Source organism: Temnothorax nylanderi, unplaced genomic scaffold, assembly GCF_030848795.1.
Source record: "Temnothorax nylanderi isolate EJ_2023f unplaced genomic scaffold, tnyl_v1.0 TNYL_tig0012_pilon, whole genome shotgun sequence".
NCBI classification, from domain to species: Eukaryota; Metazoa; Arthropoda; class Insecta; order Hymenoptera; family Formicidae; genus Temnothorax; species Temnothorax nylanderi.
This window is the reverse complement of record NW_027249074.1, coordinates 484,676-510,030: the sequence shown is the minus strand read 5'-3', so window position 1 is coordinate 510,030 and position 25,355 is coordinate 484,676. Positions and strand designations below refer to the sequence as shown.

Here is a 25,355-nt window from a genome sequence, read left to right as displayed (position 1 = left end):
TGCAGAGAGAGAGGAAGGAGGTTGGTCTGTGTTCTTCGGGGTTAAGTGGCCTTATAAGAGCTCTCGTGGGTTTTTCGACGGCATCGACCAGTTTCAAAGCAATGAGTCATCGTACCATGCGATACCCGCTCGTTCTACATCCGATTATCCGCGCATATTATACAGGGTGTTTTTTGCCAACTTCACTTCCTTTCAACGATAGATACTATTGCTACAGTTCGTGGAAGCTATCAACTTGCAACTTTATACTAAATTGTAGAACTGAACCAACAATTCAGGCGCGACTAATCGTGTATGTTAAAAGTTGCTATTATTTATTTCTGATTTCTCAAACCTTATAAAATATGAATATTGAGATTCTTCTATTTTTACTTATATCCTTTAAATAATTTCTTTATAATATTCTTACCGTTTTAGATTGTCACTTGAGAATTCAGATATTTATAGATTAGTTGCGTAGTGTATCGTTAAAAATGAGCTTGTGTGTGTGGGATTAGACGCATTCTGTATATGGAAATACGATGCGGCGCATCGCCGAGTGTGATCACGTAACGTATTTAATTTACAAGCTATTTTTACGGAGGAACCTCTCGTGCGCCACGATGTATTTTTAATTACCCTTTCTATGAATACACGGTAATGATCTCCCTCAGGAAATCTCCCGATTCGTCGTCGATATTCGTGTTTCGATCTTATCCGCAATGTCGCTTTTGCCTGAAAATTAATTTAACGACAAAGAAGCTTTTAACTTTCGAGAGAAATTACTTCTGCCCCGCACTATCTTTAACCAAGATAGTGCAGTTCGTTTGGAGAAATCATTTGCGGCAAACTTATTTGAAGTTTCCTTAGAATTGTATCTTTAGACGAAAGATTATTTCAATTTTCGAAAGAACATCGGCTGATTAAACTCATATTATTAAATCACGTGCGTATATAAGGCATTTAAAATGCGAATAATTTATTTACATTTACAAGAATTTGTATTATATTATGTCCCATTTGAATTTAATTTGTGTTACGTCCCATTCGTGAATTAACAAATTAGGACACGAGGAAATTTGCGTAACAGCGGTTTACGCAAGGTCACGTTTTTACGTTGCTGAGTAAATTATATCCTCCGATTTTCTTACGGCGCGTTACGCACTGCTTGATATAGTTCATGAATGCGTCTAGGCTCGCTTCCCAGTCCCGAGATGTAATTCGTTCTTTCAATTCTACGGCATGAATCACCGCCGTTTCCTCTCGCGCGTACTACGACGACGACGACATAACATTCCGGTACAACGGAGGTATTACGACATCCCGTTACTCTTACAAACGTATAACTGAGTATACCTAGAAACTTAACTACCTCAAAACGCACGAAGGTGTGTCGATTTTTATCTTAAGGAATTTTATCTTTTTGAAATTTGATAGGAATATTTAAAGATTCACGAATTTGATCTGATCAGATACGAAACAAAAGTACTTCACGCGAACTCGGGAATTCAATTTTTCAAGAACTTGAGCTTAACATTCTCAAAATTCATGTAAATCATATTTACGCACTTTTGCTGTGTCACATCTTGATGTAAATTGATCTCTACTTCGTAAACGATGCAAAATGTTCTAAAAAGGTGAATTTATCACTTAAATCATAAATTGTAATGTGATTTGCACTTTTCTCGGTAACGGCGGCTTGTTATTGACGCACTTCTGCTCGTGCGATTCGATGACGATATAATCAACCGCTCTCCTCGGTTCGTCGAACGTGTTCGCTCTTTTATTCGTTCATTTTAACGAGCAGACGACCAATTCTCTTATCGGTTCACGGATTCACACGCATGTGCAATCCGTCGACGAGATATTAGCCCTCTGACCGAGTCGCTAGTGATTTATCGCGTCCGAGCGGCAGATGCTGACCAAATTAAAATAAAAAAAAGGAACAAAGGGAGAGCGATAATTGCCGTCCACGTGCCTGCCATAAACGATCGAGGATTGCTCGACATTAAGATTTAAGGTGTTCGTGTAGTAAAAAACAAGATTTCGTTTCTTTGCTAAAACTATTTAGCTGTTAACTATTATCGAGTTAATTTTTATTTGTTCTCGAGCCCTAGAAAACGGTGAAAGAATGATAAAAAATAAAAGACTTGGGCGATCGTTGCGTAAGCTGGATAATCTCATACGGTCACGTTTGTCGATTTATTGGACGTCCGGTGATATTCTGTTCGGTAGATAAAAGCGACAGATTAGAGATAAGAGACGGAGTTGGAGTGGGATAGGTCGTGATACCGAGCGTCGTGATTTGCGATAAAATCGGAAAGAAATTAATTATATATCAATGCTCCTGAATGAAAAAGTAATCGATTAATTCTGGCTTCTTGAATAGAGAGAGGATAAATAAAAATTGCGACGTTGCGATTCAGAAGAAAGAGAAATAAAAATTAAAATATCGCGTCGTCTGAAAGAATGAGGATAAAATTATTAATAATTCGAAAAGGACTGCGTATTTAAATTAAATTAAGATTATATAATCGTGTCGTTATTGAGTAATTTGCAAAATATCGTTTCGCATTGAATCCTCATTAGTGAATGTCATTTGATATTGATATTCAAAGTTACGAGTTGCAAGCCTTACGTAACGTACTTTTGCTAAATAACAGCGTCGCGTGTATCGATCGACAATGCTCAAAGGGCTACGTTATCCTCAATTTCATGGCAAATCTCGCTTTCATGTTGGAAATAGACGCTTTTGCACGAGTTTCCATGGAAATGCGGTGCCACACGGTAAACGCGTGTAGGTGTTGCGTTTTTATAACGTAGACTTGCTGCAGCATTTATCAAGTCACGTACGTATATCATATTGATTTCTCAGCGATTAAATACTCATTCGATTTAATTGAAGAAAACACTTTGATTGGTACCTTCAATCTTTTTTTTTTTTTTAAAGACACTAGCCACTTTTTTGCGACATTAAGAATGCGAAATTAATTACGATTAATACGATAATTTATATAGCTGCGCTATAATGGCATTGTAGACTGTGTTATAATTGTATACTGTATAGTAAGGTAGGAAAAACCACCAACTCTAAAATAAGAAAGAAACCATAGGACATGAAACGTCACGCGATGGAAAAGAAATTTCTTCTCTTAGTATCTCTTTGCCTTGAGGGTCTCTCTCTAGGATCTATTTTTTTCTTCTTATTGTTAGAGAAAATTCTACCTGAACCTGAACGTTTCCGTGAAGCAAGACGAGTCTGGCAGCTGGTCAGCTCGAAAATGCGTCGTTGCACACCAGGAATGTTCTTTTCAAGACGAAAACAATACTGAAGTTTCTCTAGAGAATGTAGACAAATTCGATAGAAAGAACTTCGCGGTTTCTTAACTTCAGAATCTCGAAGCGAGACAATAAAAAAGTCATTTGGTTCGCTCTCGCTCCGTGAGATTTTCCGGATGGTATATCTATTTTTCCAAAGTCGGATGCACGCTGCTTCTCGGAACATCCCGAGGCTAAAGGGACTTCGTCGCGCGCACGTGACTCGGAAAGGGAAAAGGTCATCCTGCCTCGTGCAGTTCGATCGTTTGCCAAGGCAAACGAGGCCAGTCGCGTTTCGTGAGTGGATACGCAACATCGTGTCATCGTCGTCGTCGTCGTCGTCGTCGTGGTGTTTGGCTTCTAAACGCGTCGGTGTGCGAGGCCTATTCTTCCCGACCTCTCCGGGTACACGCGACGACGCGACAAAAGGAACCCGGCGACATTGAAACGCGCGCGGCAGTCTGTCAAGCTTTGTATATCGCGTTTTGCGTTTTCCTCCCGGTGTCGTATCTCGACGTGTCCGCCATTCGACAGTCTCTCTGACCTGCTTAATACTAACGCAGGTTTTTTTTTTTCTATAATATTCAAAGTGGTATGTTGTTTTGCATCACGATTTTATATTTTGAAAAGTACGCCGAACGGCGCAACGTTCGGTCGAAAGACATTTAGACATGGCCGAGTGATCATAGAAATCTCGAACCTACAAAATCTTTTGTGTGTTTAAAATCCTCCTTAAGTTCTTATCGTTTCGAAAACTTTCGAGAACACAAGTTTTGCGTTCCTGAGGACGTAACATCTTGAAGTATTGGAACACCGCATTTTATTTTTTTAAACGCATTATGTCGATATCTTTTAACTTGTAATCTCTATATCTTGAAGTTCACGGCGTAGGCAATTTTGGAAATTTGAGATCGTCCTTTTCTTATTTTATAGTTCGGCCTTCCCTTTTCTCAGCAGAGCGCACTTCTTCAATTTTTGATAAATACAACGAGACTTGATATCGACGCGCGTGTACGGGAAACATGAAAGAGCCTTAGCGAACAATCCAAGCTTGGAATCGGACCTTCCACTGACGTTGCAACTCTCATCTGATTTCAGCCGACACAATGTCCGTGGATAAGGAGGAATTAGTGCAGCGTGCGAAGCTTGCCGAGCAGGCGGAAAGGTACGACGACATGGCGTCCGCGATGAAGGCGGTCACCGAGACGGGAGTCGAGCTGTCGAACGAGGAGAGGAACCTGCTCTCGGTGGCATACAAGAATGTCGTAGGGGCGAGACGTAGCTCGTGGCGGGTAATCTCCTCCATCGAGCAGAAGACCGAAGGCTCCGAACGCAAACAGCAGATGGCCAAGGAATACCGGGAAAAGGTCGAGAAGGAATTGCGCGAGATCTGCTACGATGTATTGGTAAGTGATTACCCTCGTCGCTTTTTCCTATCCTAAAACCTTGAGCGTACTGAATTCCCTCTTTTCTTTTCGCTCCAGCGAGTTGTGTTAGAAAAACACGTTCGACTCGACCTTATTTTTAGTAGTGATAAGTTAGCTTTTATCTCTGAAAAAAAAAAAAATATATATATTGCTGTTCAATCACAATATTTATCAGGAGAATTTAATTGCTCCATTGATTTACGTAAAGAATTTTTACCGTTATAAGGATGACGCGTGTGTATTTATGCTAATGAATTTAATGTTTACATCTCTGATTATATCTGTTTCTCCGTGAGATACAAATATCTTCATTTCAAAAAAGAAATAGGGAAGAATTTACATTTCTGCCTCTACTCCGATCAGCGTTCTCTCGTTATATCGTACGAATAGCGTGTACGCGCAATTCACGTGTGTTTGCCCGACGGTGGTCAGGCTCATTGTGTCGTCTGGGTATTGATCGAAGTCGCTCTAGACAAGAAAAGCGACGACATGAACGATAAGAGATGAAGCGGGCATTGAAATATAGAGGAAAAGCGTCGCGTTCTCTCAGAAAGTAGGAGAAAAAAGAGGGAGGAGGAGGGGGGGGGGGTAAAAACTGCGAATTGTGTTTGTCGAGGAGTAAACGTGTTTGAACAAATGTCTTGGCGCGACCCAGATGATGGAGGACTGGCTTTTAACGTTTTCCTGCCGCCTCCGGTTATCGTAATCCCTCCGATAGTTTATCAACTTGGTGACTTTGCGGCAGTATGCTTCTTCATTCAGCTTGAAATTTACGGGAAAGTGAAGATTGCTCGAGAGGGAAGTGATTTTTGTGTTTTTGTACAACGGAACTGAACTAACCATAGTGAGTTACAGAGAATATGTATCCGGATAAACTCGGTTGCACGTTATCGCGCGAAAGACGGATAAATTCTTTATCCAGTCTCGATAAACGATGGGGAAGTGGAGAATGGAATGGTAGAATATTCTGACGAATTATGACAAGAAAAATTTATTTCTGACAATATTTCTCTCTCTCTCTCTCTCTCTCTCCTTATCTGCCCGAAAAATATGATTCGAAAGTTTTTATTTATTTCCGCTTTATTATTAGCTAATAAGTAGAGGCAGAGAATGGCGCGTTACTCGAATCCTATCTGTGGCAAATAGTGTGGTAGGTCAGCGACTTCAAGGTAATGTCTACTCTTACAAATCGGTTGTGCACAGCAATCTGGAAAAGATTTGTCTGGTCTTTCAGGCGTCATACCAGTAACAAACTGCCCAGGATTACAATCCCTTGACGGGCATCTGGAAAGAAATGGAATAAAATTAGATTACGAAAGAGAGATTTGATAGAAAATTTACATTAGCATTGAAAACGCGATGGAATCTTGCAGTTGTGCAAATTCCATTGCGAAATACAGAGTGTGCTGTTAATTATTTAAAATATATCAATAAAAAAAGAAAGATACTTATTGTCAGAAATGTGAAATAATATGAGATTTTGTTATTATAAAATGCTTTCTCGCAATATATTTTATTTAAAGCCGTTAACTTTACAAGTTTGTTAGCAAATACATCGTGTCCCAGAAATCATGTCCTTTCTCTGAGACACAGAGTCAAAATATAATAAAACTATTTTTTTTAATTTCTAAAGTTTTTTCTCTAATTTTTTTTTCTTGTAACCGTTTACGAATTTGAAAGTTCGGTAAATTAAGCTTCAGCATCCCGAAAAATCTATTGTTCCTTGCATAAATTAAGCACATTTTCCTTTGCTAATTTATAATTTAGGTGTCTAATCACATATTATTGTCATTGCTTACGTCCCGTGAAGATTAATTAATTTGCATTAAAGCGAGGATCGGAATAATCAAAAGCCGTCATTCACGTGAAAGACGAAATTTTTTTTATTCTTTAAATAGAATTTTCCGAGATACGTGAAATCTTATATCTAGTTAAGTTAAATCAGATATATAATTATACGATGCTTTGACTTACGAGGCCATAGTTACTTGACCGTCTGTGTCACAAATCAACTCCATGCACGGGGTAGTCGTGTGTTTACCCACACTGACCACATCGTTTCCACCAAAAAGACAGCCACCTAAAAGCATATCTGTGTGGTAAAATCCGAAAGTACTGTCCGAAAAATATGATTCAAAATTTTTTATTTATTTCCGCGTTATTATTAGCTAATAAGTAGCTACATTGGTTTCGGAATGATCCTAGTCGTCTAATTTGCAAATCTGCCAATGAATCTGCCATTGAAATATTGAGGTTGCACATAATGTGTGCACGTGTACGATAAGTACACGAAGAGAATTTTTTGTTATATTCTACCCTTAAATTCACTATACAAACTTGAGACAACTTGGCAACCAAGGAATTTTTAAAATATACAAAAGACATTTTACAAACAACGTGATAAAAATTACCAAGCAGATTGGTGAATTTTGAAAAATTATTGAGATTTCCTAGATATATTTTAGTAAAATTAATTAAACATATTTTATATTTTAATGTAATAGATATTAATATTTTTTATTATGGTGGATATTAATCAGAATAGCTCGCATAAAATTCTTGGTGGTACATGTTGTCCCATAACTACCATGATTTCAGGGTAAATTTTAAAAGAGAAAATTCTCTCCGTGTAGCAAGTCTTTTGAGAAAGTACTAATGGCAATATCGTGTCGTTTATAAATTGGCTAAATTATTCTATACACATTTGTTTTACAGTGTCCGGACGTAACAATGTCTTTTCCTCAGCGATAATCTCCTAATCGGATAAATTATGCAACATACCTCGTACTAGCTTCGCAGAGTAAGCCATCCCGCCGCAGATCAACAGCAAAATCGCGCAGATGTAACCCTTCATCTTGGTTTCTTGCTTAGGGAGTCACTAGGAAGAAAAGACGATATTAAAATTTCGAAAAATCACCTTTTATATACCGTTTCTCCTTCTTTCATGGATCTCTGGAGGAGAATATCTCGTCTTCTGTTCAGCACGGACAGGCACGAAGCAAAATGTGCGATATCGCACGTGGCGATAGCAATAAAATAACAAAGAACAAGGATCAAGTTAGCATTAGGCTCGCCGACATTAAATTAAACACGATCTCTTATGACCTCTTTTCAGCATCGTTGAACATAGTGCAATTATCCCATTTTACTTCACATGATGCATTAATTATTAATTATATTTGTGTCTTTTGGCGAAATTTCGCTGAATTTAGTATTCAGTTCTCTGTATGTTTTATGTATGTGCGAAACGTGCCCTGATGGAAAACATTTTTTCAGTTTTAGCTAACTGAACGTCCCGATTGAGATTCGGCTCACCTTGACACAGATTGGTCAGAAAAAGACAATGATGAGGCGTTTATTTGTCGTAGCGATTTCGATTCTTTTTCGACGGAAATGAAACGAAACGGCAGGAATTTCTATATCTCGGGATCCTTTATTCTCACGCCTAGCACTTAGGTTGCTATCCCTCGACTGCTCCACCGAATTTCTTATATCTATTTTTATATCTCCTGTTCCGTTTCACGGAAGAATTGAGCGCTGAGAGGTTGAACTGAGAAATAGTTCTCTTTCTTCTGCATGGAGCCTATTAAGATTGATAATCTCAAAAGGTCATAGACGTACGTATTCTAATATCCTCTTCACCTGTAAACTCGTCGAGGGAATGCGACCGTGAAAACTTGTGCCTCATTTTTAGATTAAAAAATTAATTAGCAGTTTTCGATGTTTTTTAATGCTTTTTCCCCCTTTCTCAGATCCTTGCTGTGAAATTGTGAAGCGCATCAGAATGATGCTGATTTTCGTTGTTGTCGCTACGCGAATCGACAAACAATCGAGAATTATTTTCGGATGATACATTGATGCTAGCTGTCGCGCTCGCGATTAAACTGTAATAAGGTTAATTGAGTCGACTCTGTGGTCTTGATGAAGCGAACTTGCGGAGCTGTTTGGGCGGATCTCTCGCGCTTTGAACTGTCGCATAACTTTTGCATGATTCAATATTACGATAAACTGCCTGTTGACGACAATGCATTGCTCACAAATGTAACGTTTCGACGTTTCCCTCACACATCGTTTCTCTATCTTCATATCTCTTAGGAAAACGGTCCGATAAGAATTTATAGGCGCATTAAAGAATAAATAAATGGTTTCGAATGAATAGATGACACGACTGTGTCGTATGACGAAATAATTAACAGCTTGATATAAAATAATAATAGAAAATTTTAATATAAAGGTAAACGTAAAAATTTACGAGAAGGTATTGTTCAACGATCTTTAAACGTTAATTTCTCTCATATGAATGTACATTGGTAATTTACATTTTATTGCTACAATCGCTTTATTTTAAATAATGCTGTTCTCGATTCCTTCCGCCGTCTATTTTGATTGTTTATCGCATATGCATATTTTGCGCTGACGTGTGCTTTTCATCTCCGATCCGACCTCGCAATGAACGATTCATCAACTGCGATGATTCGTGAGAACTCGGCGTATTCGTTCGTTCATCTGGGAACGTTAATTTACGTCCGAAAGAATCGAATTCCTGCTCGTACGTTGCTCGAAACTTAATTTCGCGGGGGCGCGCGCACGTGTTTTCTCGCACGAATTCGCAATATCGTATTTCAGGCGGTTGGCACTATCGCAAGCTTCCGCACTGAATAGTGCGGGCTCTATATCGTGACGATACGTCAGGTCTATCGCACATTCTTGTTGCCACGGTCTAATAGCGGAGTAAATCAATTTTCAGTGTGGGCAGAATCATGAAGATAATCACCGTAAAGTCTTTTGCATATTTTTTTTATTTTTTCCAAGCTAATTGAAATATAACATAATTTTAGATTTTATATATGAAACTATATCTATTTATCGCAAAGATATATTTGTTTTTGTTAAGATCGTATTAGTTTAGAATTTAAATCCAAGTCGAATTTGACAATCTGGTATACAGCGATCAAGTTTTGGCAATATTTAGAGTGAAGAAAGCTAAAGATCGCGAGATTGTGATGTCTATATTACGTATGGGTAGAAAGCTAGCTCACAAAGTAGTATTTATGCTAATGGTTCTTGCCGGCTATTTAGGATAATCAGTCTGCGTGTATTGAATCTCTAATAGTTTTGTCATGCTATTTTATCAGATATCTATCTTTCACCGCACTGCTGTAGCTAATGGACATCCGTTTAGATAAACATGTTTGTTTTAAACGAATATAATATGCCCCAGCATTGTTTTATTTTTTTTAATATTTATGGTAACACGATATATAAATATTTTTTATTAAAAATATAATATTTAGGTATTTAATTGCATCATATGCGTGTTAAATTAAAATTTACTTGTACGACACATTAATTATTTGGTTGATTCTGCTTTTTACAGTCATCGCGCTGTTAATCTCGAATTTTACAATTGCTCGGGGCTTTCCATTTCGATCAACCAATTCAATAAAACCGAAAGACGGAAACGCGTTGAGGACTGGCGAGTCTGGACTGGTGTCGCCTTCCTTCTCTCCGTACGAACGTAGCAAGCCGAGTACATTCCGCTCCTTTTTCCGCGTCGGTGCAACCGTCGCGATGTTTCCTGTTCTCCATACATAGCCGAGGAGTCCAGAAAGGTGTCGGAGAAAATTATACGCCGTTGAGTAACCGGCGCTCGCGCGCGTCCAAAGGGGGTCGCGCTCCGAGAATTGCGATGGGTGGGAATCGATAAACAAGTAATTTCGCATAATTACGTGTAACGATGATTTCATCCTTACGTGAGTTATTCTTTATCCTGGAACGTTCTCCTACGAACGTTCTCCTACTACATAGGATACCAGAATACGCTCGCTTGGATATTTATTGTCTACTTGTATTAACGTGCTGACCACTACTCACTTTTTTTTCGTAATATTTCTGTTATTTTACAGTTTTATTTTACAAGCAGGAATTTAAAAAAATGTACAAATATGTATAAGGTTTAGATGCTGATGTGTCAAGTTACAGCATTGAATTGTTTATAGTAAAGAAACAAGAGCACACGTATAAACAGAAGGCAAGAAAGCATAAAAGATGGGGAATTTCACAAAGAACCAATCGCTAATTACAAGGAGCAGCCGCTTTCTTACATCGCATCGGGATGAATCGATCCGATGTCTAATTGCCAGAAGGTCTCCACTTTCTAACAAAGTGACTTCTTCGTAGAAAAGGAATCGGAAGCGTTAACTTCATCCGAAACGCATTTAACTGCAGTGCCGTGTATTCGTTAGTAATTCGTTATACTGCGTCGTCGTCTAGCGACGCGATAACGAAACGAGGAAATATACCCTTTATGCTTTATGCACTGGGAAGTCATTACTGTCATTAGCATAGCACGTTTTCGTCGAAAGCATTGACGCGAATTTCCAGCCCTGTTAGACCTCTCTCTTGGAGGAGTGTTAATTAATTTCAAGTAATAACAACAAAATTAATTTTACTTGTAGAAAGCAATTGTAAAGCGTTTGCAACTCTCTTCGGTTAATCTATTTTGCAAACGGGTAACCGTCACAATATTTTCTATTCGCTGAAATTCGCGTTGTAATTTGTACGTTGAAATTTTCCAGCGTTGGATTAACACGAGATTATATATAGAATGTCCAACTTTTCTGTTTTGTTCGTAGAGAATGTCGCTAAAATAATGAAGGGGACTTTATTTTTCATCATTTTTAGTAATTAAACCTGAAATTAAATTTCCGTTTGAATGAATTCTGTTAAAGTTAATTGGAAAGAGGTCTTTCGTTGCTTATTTTCACTGGTCGCATTAAACGATGACGCGGCTAAGATGATTTCCGCTAAGATGATAAAGGGATTAATTCGGTGGCGTCCCGTATAATAAAGTGTCAACGCCGAGACACGAGATGGATTGTTTTACCCGGGGTGCTTTCGTCCTCGAGCGTCGAAACTCGTTTGCGAGCAATACCCGTCGTTTCTCTTCCGCGCCCGGATCGTCTTACGATTCTTGGTTGACAACCTTCCACACACACATTTTCTTGCTCGGGATCTCTGGAGGATGAAGACCATCTTCCGGATTGGATTTCACACGGGTCAATTACGAGTTTCTACTCGTCTCCGCGATTTTTACGCCTGTATTCTCCCGTAAAAACGACGAAATCTCTTGCTTCCTTTTTTTCCGCGTAAAATGATCCGCGTATCGTCACGTAATTTTCGACACTGAGATAATTGTTCCTTATTCAATTAGCTATTCGCAATAAGTTATTTATGAAAGATATAAAGTATCTTGGATGTTAGAAAATAGCTTTAATTAGTTTCTTTGATTAAAATTTTAATCTTTAGTCATAAAAAACTTATTTATTTTTTATCTGGATAATAATTCAGGAACTGTTCAATTTCTCTAATATCTTTCCCCCAAGATCTGTTACTTGGGACGCTTTTTATTCGTATGGAGACTCAACGGCGAGATATTAAAGCGTGACCTTTCGAACTTCTCGTCGCTCGAAAGTCTCGCGAAACTCATCAAACTCGGCGAATTTATAATCTACTCGATGTTTTTTTGCGACGTGCGCCTCGGGATTCCATTCGATCTCCGTTCTCGTTACGTGGGTGATATTTTTCCAGTATCCGGAAATAAGCGGAAACGGAAGAGGAAGCGGGCACGCCTGTTCAGACGAACGTACCTCGGACTACCGGAAACGGCACGTTCCGCCTCGTAATAGAGGCCCTTTCTTCAGAGGAATTAAATTCGCTCGAGGCTGTTTTCTTTATGCAGAGAAAAAAGTACCAAATTAAGTCTTATTTCGGTGTTTATAATAAATAGCGCATTTGTTTCTCATTATATAATTTGCACCGATTTAAATAAACGTATTTTTTGCCAGAAATAATTTGTGATTCAAATATTATAAATTAGAAAAAAACATTCACATGTGTTTGTCAATTGAACGATATGAATAATCGGATGTTTGAAAGCAAATATGTTTACGACGTCATCGCTACCGTTCCTTCGAACGATAGATCAACAGATATCTTGTAATTATTTCTTTTAATTAAATATAGTATTTTAGTTATCCGTTAATTTTGAGGACGCGCAGAGGGTGATTGCTCCAAGACAAGCGCTCGCTAATTGCAACGCGCGCATAATGACGAGGGAAAGGGGTGTCAGATTCGAGGAGACGCGGTCGGGAGACGCGCGCGTCAAACGAGACGAAACTGGAGCAAGGCTCCAGCTGAAACGCGCAATCGCCGGGCGATCGGAGTCGTTCCTGTTTCTCGCGCTCTCCTATACACGTCACCGTAAGCGTGGCACTATTGTATCGCACCTTGACGTGGCCACCGTCGGTTTCGCGCTGCGGTTTAATAAAATCGAGTTATTTCTAACTCGATGCGGAGGAGAGAACGCGTGAAAGTCAGTCGTTCATCTCAAATAAGTTGTCGCGAGACAAAACGGCTTTAGAAATAAATCGGAAAGCCGCGGCAAGAAATAGGATAATAAGAGATGCAAAAAATGCGATTTAATATAAGAAGATTTGAAATGATGTACGGAGAGTGAAACGATCGACTTAAGAATAAGAATTTAATCGATTTTACTAACAACGTGGTTCTCTATTGAGCTTCCGAAGAAACGCACATTTCGATAATTTACAATTCCGATTTTGTCACTCGTAAAATCCGCTTGATTAAAATTAATAAACGCGGAGGAATAAAAAAGGGAAGACTTCGGGAGTAATTCTAACCGGTCTCTCGTTGAATTTCGATATGTCAGAGAGGGAGAGAGAAAAATGTTGAGACGGCAATGACGTACGGACACGGCTGTCCTCTCTTTTTTTTCCTCTACCTTCATTGCGACGCGGGTCGCGCGCTCACGTGATTATGCGGCATAATTTATGACGGCACGGTTCGCGCATCGAAATGCGACGATTTGTGCGGCGACGCTGCTTTTTGATACTCGTCTCGCACGACGATAAGATAACCGGGGAGCAGTTAAATTAGAAACTTGGGCTCCCAGCGCGTTCATTTACCTCTCGAGGTAACGCAACAGCAAGAACGGAATCTATTTCGGAAATTAAATGTGTGCGATATTTAGATAAAATGCGTAATTTTAATATACATGGTGTTGTATTGTTCGCTGCTGTTGGGTCGAAAGTTGCCGAGTTAACGTGACGTAACAGCAATCGGGGCGAATTTTTGCCTCCCTTCGCCGCCCCGACCGGTCGGTGCATTATGTTTGCGTTAAGACGCAATAAATATCGTCGCGCTGTTTGCACGTGAGTTTCGCATATGTAAAGTCGGTCGGCCAACACTGCTGTTACGTCATTAGCATAGACACGGCTGAATGTGCGTAGCGTGAAACGAACTCGTCATTGACCGGTGCATTGCGCATCAATTCCACATTGTTGTCCACATTAATTTGACCACGTTTGATGCTTTACTGCCCGATGGCAATTAATAATCGATTAGTCTAAATCGCGATGTTTTATTGTGTAATTCATTTTTGAAAGTAATTTCAGCATTATATACAAATGTGTGTTATTATATATTATTGACAATTTATATATATAATTAAATAATAATGTAACTGTATAATAATATTAGATATATCCTTTTATTTTAATTAATTGCGTAAAGTTTGAGATTTTTATTTGAAATAGTTCTCTATGGAGTTGTGAATCACACATTAAATTAATTCAGTTATGAAACACGATTTAATCACAACAGCGTGATTCGGATAAGAGAATTGCTTGATTAAAGGATCAAGCAAGATACGCGAGAGATAAGACAATTTAGCCTTTTTCGAAAATTGTTTTATTTTTTCGTTACCCTACGTTCCTAATTTTTATTTTATCAATTATCAAGATACTCGGAGCGCAAGAAATTAAATAAAAGTCAACTTGATTTGTATTTTACATCAATTTCATTTTCTTTTTCTCAGCAACTGCGTTTGTTCATTTGTTTTGTATTTGCGTCTTTACAGGGACTCCTGGATAAGTACCTGATCCCCAAGGCTAGCAATGCCGAGAGCAAAGTATTCTACCTCAAGATGAAGGGTGACTACTACAGGTATCTCGCAGAAGTCGCCACTGGTGAAACCAGAAATAGTACGTATCGATCTCCCTCGCGTTACTTTACGATCCCCCGGGGAGACCTCGAAGCGAGAGAGAAAGAGAGACTCGAAAGCGCGCGATTACCATCTTTTGTAGTGATACAATCGTGACTTCTTGTCCGATAGTAACGCAAAAGATGCCGTCCAAAATCTATCGTTGCCGCATCAATGCTCCGAAAATCGTTACCTCTCGCTTTGATCGCCTCCTCGACGTGATCGATGCAACTGCGTCTAAGTTATGCAAGTGCCCGAGATGGATGGGATACACTTCTCTCAAAATCGAACACTTGTGGCACTCGCGTTGCGACGCAGCTGCATCGACAGATGCTTCCTTTTGATGTATGGGCGGATCCCTGGACTTTTGCATCGGAAACAGAGTCAGTTGTAGTCTCAGTCGGTCACAGTGAAAGTCGGTTGTGACGTTCGCGAGTGAAACTTGAGTCACGAGGCTCTACGAAGAACACCAACTACAAAGATAATTATTAACTATTAATTTAAATATTTTTTATATTCTTTTGTTTTTATGTGTATAATTATTTGATGCTATGTATTGACAATATTAGGCCCAGTTTCGCAAGTGTCGGTTAACTTTTAACCTTAGATTAACTCACTCTTCGTCTCCTTCTAACGTCTCCCTTAGAAAGAGACGAAGAGTGAGTTAATCTAAGGTTAAAAGTTAACCGATACTTTTGAAACTGGGCCTTAGACGTTGAAGATTAACTTAGAGACCCTGTTTCTTAAATTAATTGAATACATTTATCGGAATTTACATTTTTTAGAATTATAATGAAGTTAGCATTTTTATGATATTTATACAAAACGAAATTTATATAAAGTTCAGGGAATTGCAAATATTTATGTTAAAATGAATTAGATTTAGATGAAAATAGATGTTTATCTGTTTTCTTTATATAAATTGCCTAAAAAGCAATCGAGCTGCTTAGAACGTAAATAGAGCAAATCGATAACTAATATAAATAGTTAATCTATAATATAAATAATACAAATGGTTAGTCTATAAATTTTAATTAAAAAATATAGAAATTAAGAGCTTTTTAAGTTAATGAAAAAGTTCAATTCCAAGTTAATTCTTTCACGGCATCTCGAAACGCGATAAATCCATGTTACGTGCCTCCAAGTTCTAAGTAGCTCTCAAATCAACTTGATACGAAGCGTGTTAGTTCACGCAAAACAAGACAAACAGACATGTTGATGATCCACGTAATATCCAGCCGTGGTAGACGACAGCCAGAAGGCATACCAGGATGCCTTCGAAATCAGCAAGTCAAAGATGCAGCCTACCCACCCGATCAGGCTAGGTCTCGCCCTCAACTTTTCTGTCTTCTATTACGAGATTCTCAATTCACCAGACAAGGCCTGTCAACTGGCCAAACAGGTACACGATCAGAGGAACTAATCCTTATCTTTCTAGCGATTCCGTGGGATAGAGAGCTCGATGACGGTGATGGTGGTGACGGTGCACAGTGGTGACAAAAAAGTTTATCTTACACGAACGACTCGTTCTATCAACTTGTCTACTTCTGTCCTACAAAGATCGTCGGCGTCATCTTCTAGTTTGCTACTTCGAAACGCGTTATCGGTCTCGTAACGATTGTCCCGAGATACGGCACAACTATATCTCTAAACGGACAGCGATGTTAAAATCCGTGATAACTTACTTGCAAAGTAAAATATTTGGCTAGAGATAAAAAGATAAAAAGTAATATTACATACACAAACATATTGTGAAAAATATCAACCGATAATAGTGTAATATTGTCAAATGTAATATCGAGATGCAGTTTTAATAACTAAGTGCTCTTTCGATAACTATAATTGCACAGCTGTTGACCAATTAGCTTAAACACATTCCTACAAATAGCGCGTGTAAACTTGTCTGATATGCAGAAAAAAGCGCCTGTATTTAAATTTTTAATAATACCGTCGGGCGTACTGTTCATTTGACTCATACGCGATGACTCAGGACGGAGATGCACGTCCCAGCGGGGTCATATCGTGGAAGATCGGTGACGATTTATGGACACGGCTCGTTCAAGGCCGACGCAGTTCCGAGTGAAACGGCCACGCGCGTGCGGTCTTTGTAGGACAAGACGCGAGGCGAATCGTTGAAATTCTCTTGCATTTTCCCTCCTTTTATTCAGCTTTCGTTCGCCTTTCCTCTCCTCGCGCTCCTCTCCCGCCATCTCTCCCGACGACAACGACAATTTATTATTACTTCAATGATCACGGCGCAAAAATGAGGTCGTGGAAGGTGTAATCTGAATAGAGGCTGATTTGCATTTGCAGCGGTAGTCGAGGATTCGCAGAAGGCGTACCAGGAGGCGTTTGACATTGCGAAGGCGAAAATGCAGCCTACGCATCCGATTAGGCTCGGCCTTGCCCTCAACTTCTCCGTTTTTTATTACGAAATTATCAATTCCCCGGCTAGAGCCTGTCACTTAGCCAAGCAGGTTAGAGGGAGGATTTGTGGAGGGCTTGTGCTTTAGCTACTGCGTGATAGTTTTCTCTAATATAAACCCTCTGTATGCATTAACGCGTTCGCCGTCGAACTGGGTACGTGATAAGACTGCTGATAAGAAACACGGGCGAGAATTAGAGCTATATACTTTGATTGAAGCACTCCTGCTAAAATATCGGTCTTTCTTCGTGATTTGAGCAATAAAGAAAGAGTAAGAACCGCGAGTCTCATTTCTTCGTTGAATTAGATAATTAGAAATATTAAAATGTTTATATTTATCTTTTTTTATATTCTATATTTAAGTCATAGGGAATCAGCACTTTAGCAGTCTTACTATGAAATCGACAGTTCTTGCCGTGTGAATTTAATTTATCCTATCTATTCTCTAATGACCAAATCCCCTAATTTGATTTAATTCTAACATTAATATTTTTGTGTGAATGTTGTGCCATTTAATCCTCTTTCAAATTGCTAATACGTAATTAGTAAACTGAGATACTTCTCCACTGATACCGCACTAACCATCCCGCATCGTATTCTCTATTTATATTAATTAAGTAATAGTTTGACTTGTGTAATTATAGATATGACTTTATGGATATTTGACAAAATTTATATAATTGTACTCATAGAATGAGTCTTATTTCTTTATTTAAAAATACATGTACATTTTAGAATGCTATTTTCCTATTTTATTTGGAAGTTAAATTATTCTTTTATTAAAAGATAACATTGAGATTATAGTATATAGAATAAAAACGTATCTGACGCATTTATAACTTTGCAGGCGTTTGACGATGGGATCGCGCAGCTCAAGAGACTTAAAGAATTAAATCTTTTGCAGGCGTTCGACGATGCGATCGCGGAGCTGGACACACTTAATGAAGACAGCTACAAAGATTCCACATTGATCATGCAGCTTCTGCGCGACAACCTCACTCTGTGGACCAGTGACACGCAGGGCGACGGGGACGAGCCACAGGAGGGCGGCGACAACTAACCTTCCTAAGCTTAAGTCCTTTCTAAACCTAATAAGAACATCCTATTCTCTATCGTCCCCCCGTCCCCCTGAAGTGCTCACCCATATGTCCATCCACCCAGATCCATCCATCCATGTCCACCTGACCTCTCGTCCCTCGCGTACCTCGTTTCCTTTTTTCCTTCCTTCCTTCCAATCGAAGACCTCCCTTTTCCTTAAATCACTCTCCTTTTCAAAAAACTGATCCTTCTCGCTTTTTCTCTCTCTTTCTCTCTCTCTTTCTCTTTTTCCTGACATGACCGCACACTGCTGCCAATGCCACCGCCACAGCTGCTACATCCGGTTTGAAAAATTCGAACGTCGAGAGCTTTCGAATTATTCACTAATGCTCGATCGTGTCTGTTCGCGAATGATGGCAAGAAGGATCTTAAAGATCGAACTTAGACTCGAAATTGGAACCTCGGTCGATACTCGGAGTAGACGGAAAGGCAAGAACGTTGATCGTGAAGCATCGAGTCAAGAAGACTATCATTGGCGAGGAGAGAAGGACAATCGAGTAGGGCGTGGATCATTCGGTCTCTCGCGCACGAAATTTCTTAAATAAAAACAGGAATCCATTTATTATTGACCCGTTTGTATGGAGGAACAGGAAGGAGCGAATTGTGGATGAATAGAGGAAAGGACAGGAGGAGACACACACACTCACATCTCCCCTGCATACCCTGTCTCGTTGACGCGAAAATCATTGCGCGAACGCGTGCGTGCATGCATGCACCTCAATGTCGATAACGCACATAGCAGAAAAAAGAAAGCAAACGCTAGATTATTTGACTTTTGCGAATAGAAAACGAGAAAGTGATGTACTATTAAAGGGTAAATCACATCGGGACGAGACATGGAATGCAGAGGACCGACCGACCCACTGTCATTACTCCCAAAATCTGTTCGCTGCTTACCCATCTCAAAAAAGAAAAACATTAAAGTTAAAACGAGAAAAGAAACAGCGCGGAGGTACGAGAAGAAGCGAAGAGAACGAGGAAATGAAAAAAAGCACGCATGAATCTACTGCATTATATCCAGTTGTCATTTAAATTAAATTTCACATTGTCTAGCAAGTAACGAATATTATTATACGAAGGGAAGAATGCAGGAGGAGAAAGGAGAGTAAAAACAAATACATTAAGTTATTAAGTTCCAAAACAAACATCAGTGGTGACTTGATTTTTCAAACACTATCTTTTTTTTTATTTTTTTTCTCCTCTCTCTCCAACATTACCACCATGATTGCGCACATGATTTGCATGCAGTTCAATATCTCTTCCTACGCGGACTCTCCTCCCTTTTCCTTTCGCCACGACCGAAACCTCGCGATTTTACTGAAAGCCCGAAGTCGCGACAGTCCGACAGTCTGGGATTAAGTTCCTTGGATTTCTCTTACTACTTTTCAATCTTGGGTCTGTTTTCTATTGCTGAACTGGCTGCACTAGTTCGGAGTTAATCTTTTTCCTTCCAATGTGGAGTGAAAAAGATTAACTCCGAACTAGTGCGGTCAATTCAGCAATAGAAAACAGACCCCTGGTCTATAATTTATCCACGGAGAAAAAAGATTGAATCGATCAGGGTCGTTGGTAGCATATAAGTATTATCACAATTGTGTTGTAACGCGAAGAGAAAGAGGAGACGTTTCTCGTCGTCGTTCTGGTCGTCGTCGCGGTCGTTCGCACATATTTTCCCCTAAGTTTCGTGCGATCGTGAAACGGAATACGGAAGAAGGAGGACGAGGATCTGAAGAGCCGCTCGTTTCCCCATTGTCGTCGTCGAGCACAGAGATTACACACGTGCGACACGTTATTAAGAGATTGCATATTCTGGACCTTCAACTTCCTCTCGCTCTTCTATTCGACCGCTCCTCGTCTCTCTCTCTTTCTCTATTATACTATACGCAATTATATAATATATACACAAAGATATATAAATATATTTATATCACGTAACTCTTAGCAAGTTCGTAGCGCGGTCGAGAAGAATGGAGAGAGAACGAGTTATACGCACACCACATACACACGAATAGATATATAGCCACGTATTTACTTTCGTCCTGCGATATTCATTTCCGAGGGTTTGCGAGAAAATTACGTGTTGCGAATCACGATTTACAATTGCTTCTCGAAGATAGCGTCGTGTAAAGTAGAGTATCAAGGCTTCCTCGAGGAAGATGAACTCGCAACGCTTGGTCCTTCGATCGAGGTGTACACATCGAAGAAAGTCACGGAAAAGAATTTGCATATACAATTACGATTGATTGATTAGAATATAAGACCGAGGCGATGTGTCGAATAATAAATTACGCAACGTATTTGAATTGAGTGTTAACAATTTATATCGGACGATTTAGGACTTCGACGTGTACCACGTGTTTGTAACGCGATGTAAGTATTTCGATCATTGTTAACAGAAAAGATTCTACGTTAGAGGGGAAACCGCAAGATTCCAACGGGAGGTCTAAGACTATCCAAAATCACGCTCTCCGCTCGCGTTCGACATCCCGACGCGAAGAGAAGAAAAAGAGATATGAAACGAGGAGCTGAAATGCATCCTCGTATGCTCTTCTCGTATATATATGTATAATTAAGTATATGTATATACGCGCGTACTGACAGCACATATATATATATATATTCATACATACACACATACACACATTGTATCACGCATATGTAATATCGCCTATAGGTGACAGCCAGTTCTCAGAAAGTTAGTCGCTAATTACACGTGAATGGGTAAACGTTTTCCTGTTATCGCGTTGATATTTCTCGATGTATAATCGGTGTGTCTTTGTCGCAACAACATTGTCCGTAATCGCCTGGAAGGGAAGAAACACGCGGGAATAACGTTCGGTTGCTAGGAAGGAAGGGGAGAAAGAGAAAAACGAGAGTGAGACGGACGCGGTGTCGAAGAGACGATGAGCAGTGACAGCATTCGAATGGCGACTCTTCCTATCCACCTTCCTCCTCCTTCCGTCAAATGGGAGCGAGAATGAATACGTGTACGATTGAAGTCTCGTGTTTATAATTCATCACCGATATCAGTTTCGTTTTTATCGCAGTAGATGCGGGACGTGGAAATCAAGCCGGTACTCTGGCAGAAATAATTTGCGATTTGCGTCCATTACAGACGAGGTCTTTTAATGTCGAGGCAGGATAAAGTGAAGATAAGATACAGATGACAAGAAATGAGATATAACGTGAAATAAGAGTACATTTACGCGACTTGAAGATTAAATACGATCGTAGAAATTCTTATGCTTGTTTCTTGTCGTTTAAATCTTGTTTTTTCGTTTTATTCTGCCTCGACGTTTTGCTATTTAAGAGACTCAAGATCGAGGAGTCGAACGATGAAGGCTACAGCCTACAAATATCATCTCTCTGAGCCTATCTCTTCCGGAAAGTCCTCGTTCTACGAGGACTGGCTGGGCGAGACTGGGTGTGTGTATGTGCGTGCGTGTGTAATCAGAAGTGGTAAGATACGCAGGCCATCGCGATACCATCGGCCAGCGGGTCCTTAGATGTAACATCCTTCTCTTTTCATCCTCACCTCTCGCGAGTCCTCTTTCTCCTCCGAGTACAATAGTTCCTTCTTTCGCCTCTTTCTCTTGAATCTACTCTTCAGGGATGTTTTCTTCAATCTAACTTATCCTTATCCCAGCCGCCCACCACCCAATTCAACAAATCGAACGTTAACATCTTGTGTTCTTTTCATTTTCTGGATATTATGAATTTTCTAAAATAAACGTTATATGTTTTTTTAATAATCCTGGCAGTGACTTTACTCGGTCGGGAGAGCTATCCTCATTATCATCAATATCAACATTATCATCATCATCATCATCATTATCATCATCATCATCATCATCATCATCCATCATCATCATCATCATCATCTTTATCTCCATCTTGATCTTCATCTTTATCGTCATCGTCATCTTCATCTTCATCATCATTATCAGCGGCTTCTTGGCACGTAAAGAATTTCTTCGACCCTCTTTACCATCCAAGTCTCCTCCTCCTTTTTCAAATCGATTATCTCGAATAAGAAACACGAGCTATACTTTTTGAGGGCCATTTGTGCGTACGTTAGCGATCGCGAGAAGAGCGACGACGACACGTCTCTTCATTACACTACAAATTCAGTCACGCGAATTCACACGATTTGTCCTTCATTATCCTGCTCCCGCTCTTTTCTTCACATACGGAAAGCCATTGCCATCCATCCAGCTACCTATTTTCCTCCAACCATCCATTCTCTCTGCCTTCTCTCTCCCCTTTTCACCCTTCTATTCCACCCTTTTCCCCCCCCCGACCCAAATTACGTTGTTCTATTTGTATTTATCATCAACCCATCGTAATTGTAAATTATAATTATTATAAACGTTTACACGAAATAATAAATTCTGATAAAATGTCTGAGAAAAAAAAACCATAATCCACAGTTGTGTGTCTTGCTTTGCGACGACGATTGCCATCGTACCGAAGGAGGCGTTTGTACATGCTCGACGATGTTTCACGATTCCGGGACAAAAGTCGAGATTACATAACATGTGGACTTCATCGCGAATCGTTCTAAAAGATTCCAGCAATGTCGCTTATCAATAAGCTGTCTCATTGGATCGGAATGACTGTCTTCTTTCATTCTTTGGGATCCATCGATTTGTTTGACACTTCGAAGCGATTTGTTCCGTGCTTTTTGAAAGAGTATTGAAATCTGCGAAACGCCAAGTAATCTGAGTAAACGCTTGAAACACGTAACATTTTTTGATAAATATATGAGATGATTACTCATCGAATATACAAACGCTGAACGTCACAAGCGCGTTATAGTTGTATGTAATAAGTTAATGCTTATTAAGTACATACATTTCCTAGAAGCGGTTTCATTTTAATCTTTTATCATGAAGTCCTACTTGCAAGTTTATTTCGATTCCACAAGACGATGTTACGTCTTATATAATTTTTATCTTGCTGCTCTTTTTATATTTATTTATCAATCATGACTCAATGACCGACAAACGGTTCATTGCTTTTGCGGCAGCTCGGGCGATGGCAGAAATTGCAGTTGCAGCAATTCTGCCACAAAAAATATCAAAGAGGGAGATATATAGAGATAGAAAAAGAGAAGAAGAAAATAGAGTCAGGAGAGAATATTTGCGTAAGGGTGATGATTGGCGCATGATTGAAGTTTAGCAATATCGAGAGCATGCAGGAGAGACTTTTTCATGTACTTAAAACGGGATATTTATTATGATTGCTGTTGTGGGTATCATTGTGCTCGATGTATATTCCCTGTCCCTTTACACCCCCTTCGCCCAACCCTACCCTGCCCTTCCCCCTGCTCCCCCATTTTTCTTGTCGATGGTATATCTACACATGTACTTGTATACACGACTTACGCATTATGTAATATGTATACATACATATATATATATACATATGCATACACCAGAGAGGAGACACGATAAGAAAAAAAAAAGATACGACGCGAGATACATATATGTATATGTACGCGTGCCTTTTCCGACAAGAAAGGCCTACGATTAATCATGCTAAATTTTTTGCACAATTTATACGTGTAGCCGATACGAGATTTACGGTTTTTGCTAATGAGAGTAGCGAATTACCCACTTAATGCGCGAGTGACAGGACGCGAAGTGTTGAGGAGGAATAAACTCGCGGGGGGGAAAAAATAAAGAAGAGACAAAGGGAAAACGAGAAGAGAAATCCCGAAATCGAGCGTCGTTCCCTACTCGACTTGTTCTTTGTGGAATTCGCGGCCGCTCGATGTCGATGCAGCCACTTGTCGCGCGACTAGATAGAGACATGTAGATCCAGGTGAATCTCAACCCGTGGGGGTCGCGCGACACCCTCGGACAATTTGGAGATCGATACGGACGACTGAGGATTTGTAATCCGAAGGAGAGACCTCGGATCGTCTCTCCGAGAGAGAGGAAGAGAGAAAGAGAGAGAAACAGAGACCTCTCTCTCGTCCAGGACGGGGTTGAGAGTCTCCGCGTTAGGTGTAGAATACCATTTTCGTGCGGTAGACGAGCTCCCGCAGTAGACATTCCCAGGAACACCGAGGCGGCAAAACCCGAAGGGGTTGCTACTTCAGTCTCCGAACATACGATTTCGCCCTCGCATCAACCAAGTCTGAATTGAGGACTTTTTCTATTACAGAAACATTCGTGATTTAGACGAGGAGAAAAAAAGTAATTTTTATTCGCATATTACAGACACTTACTGTTTCTTTAATAACTTTTATTCGATATCTTTTAATATACATATTCACAGTTGTACAAGTTTATTCACGGATATACGTCGATTTCATTTCGTTTTTTCGTATCGCATTGCCATGGCGCTTTGGGGCATTGCGTCAGGCGTTTGATGCAATATTACGTCAACTCGCCTTTGGTTTTCGTCGACCAAACGCGCCGAGAGGGAAATCCCTCTCGGCATGCGACAGTAATCAAATTGAGTCTTTCGACTCGTTTAAGTTTAAATAATCTGTCGACGAAATAGTCTTTTTTTCTTTTCTCCGCGACGTCGACTTGTGTTACGCGGCCTTCGATTTTGTCGCCGCGCGAACCTCGCTAGAACGAAGGTTTTCCTCGGTTTTGCTCTTCTACGAATGTAAGCCTGTTTTTAGCTGTCGCTCCCGAAAAACCCTCGCCCCCTCACCCGCTCCCCCGCCCCCTCCCACCCCCATTCGATATAGATCAATGCCGTTTCAATCGAAATATAATACACGTTAAATGGATTAACAAAGAAACAAGACGACGCTGATACTTGGCGGGGTGGTGTTTGTAAATAAAAGCTGTCAAAGCGACGAAACGGTGCAGTCATTTCACCCACATCAATCGCTGCGTCGGGAACGCGGATTCGGGTATATTGCAACGAAATCTTCGCTTACTCTTGCGCCGTGCGAAGGCCACGAAATTAATCGAACGTAAAAGCGTAACAAGTGTTTTAACCGATAAAATGTTCGATGCTAATGTTTGTCGTGTTTTTCTAGGAATATATCCCCCTTCCTGAGAAGAATATACTGTCACAA

At 39.9% G+C, this 25,355-nt stretch overlaps 2 protein-coding genes across 5 annotated transcripts in view; one reads left to right on the top strand and one right to left on the bottom strand.

Annotated features, from left to right (window-relative positions):
- The window catches only part of 14-3-3zeta (tyrosine 3-monooxygenase/tryptophan 5-monooxygenase activation protein zeta), a 55,048-nt gene extending 29,913 nt beyond the window's left edge, over positions 1-25,135 (top strand). For 3 of the 4 annotated variants that reach the window (XM_071697410.1, XM_071697412.1, XM_071697411.1), the window contains 4 exons: positions 4,396-4,703; positions 14,665-14,788; positions 16,026-16,189; positions 18,117-22,733. In XM_071697410.1, the coding sequence (XP_071553511.1) occupies positions 4,404-4,703; positions 14,665-14,788; positions 16,026-16,189; positions 18,117-18,272 (744 nt within the window). In that variant the 5' untranslated portion in view covers positions 4,396-4,403 and the 3' untranslated portion in view covers positions 18,273-22,733. Of the gene's footprint in view, positions 1-4,395; positions 4,704-14,664; positions 14,789-16,025; positions 16,190-17,100; positions 17,265-18,116 lie in introns of all 4 variants that reach the window. The other variant, XM_071697413.1, reaches the window with a different exon arrangement.
- Positions 5,609-7,647, bottom strand: LOC139767791 (uncharacterized). Its single transcript, XM_071697414.1, has 3 exons — positions 7,506-7,647; positions 6,699-6,804; positions 5,609-6,008 (listed from the first exon to the last, which is right to left on the bottom strand). Exons 1-3 carry the CDS (start codon positions 7,576-7,578, stop codon positions 5,843-5,845), a joined length of 345 nt encoding a protein of 114 aa, XP_071553515.1. The 5' UTR covers positions 7,579-7,647; the 3' UTR covers positions 5,609-5,842.
- Positions 25,136-25,355: the final 220 nt, after the last annotated feature.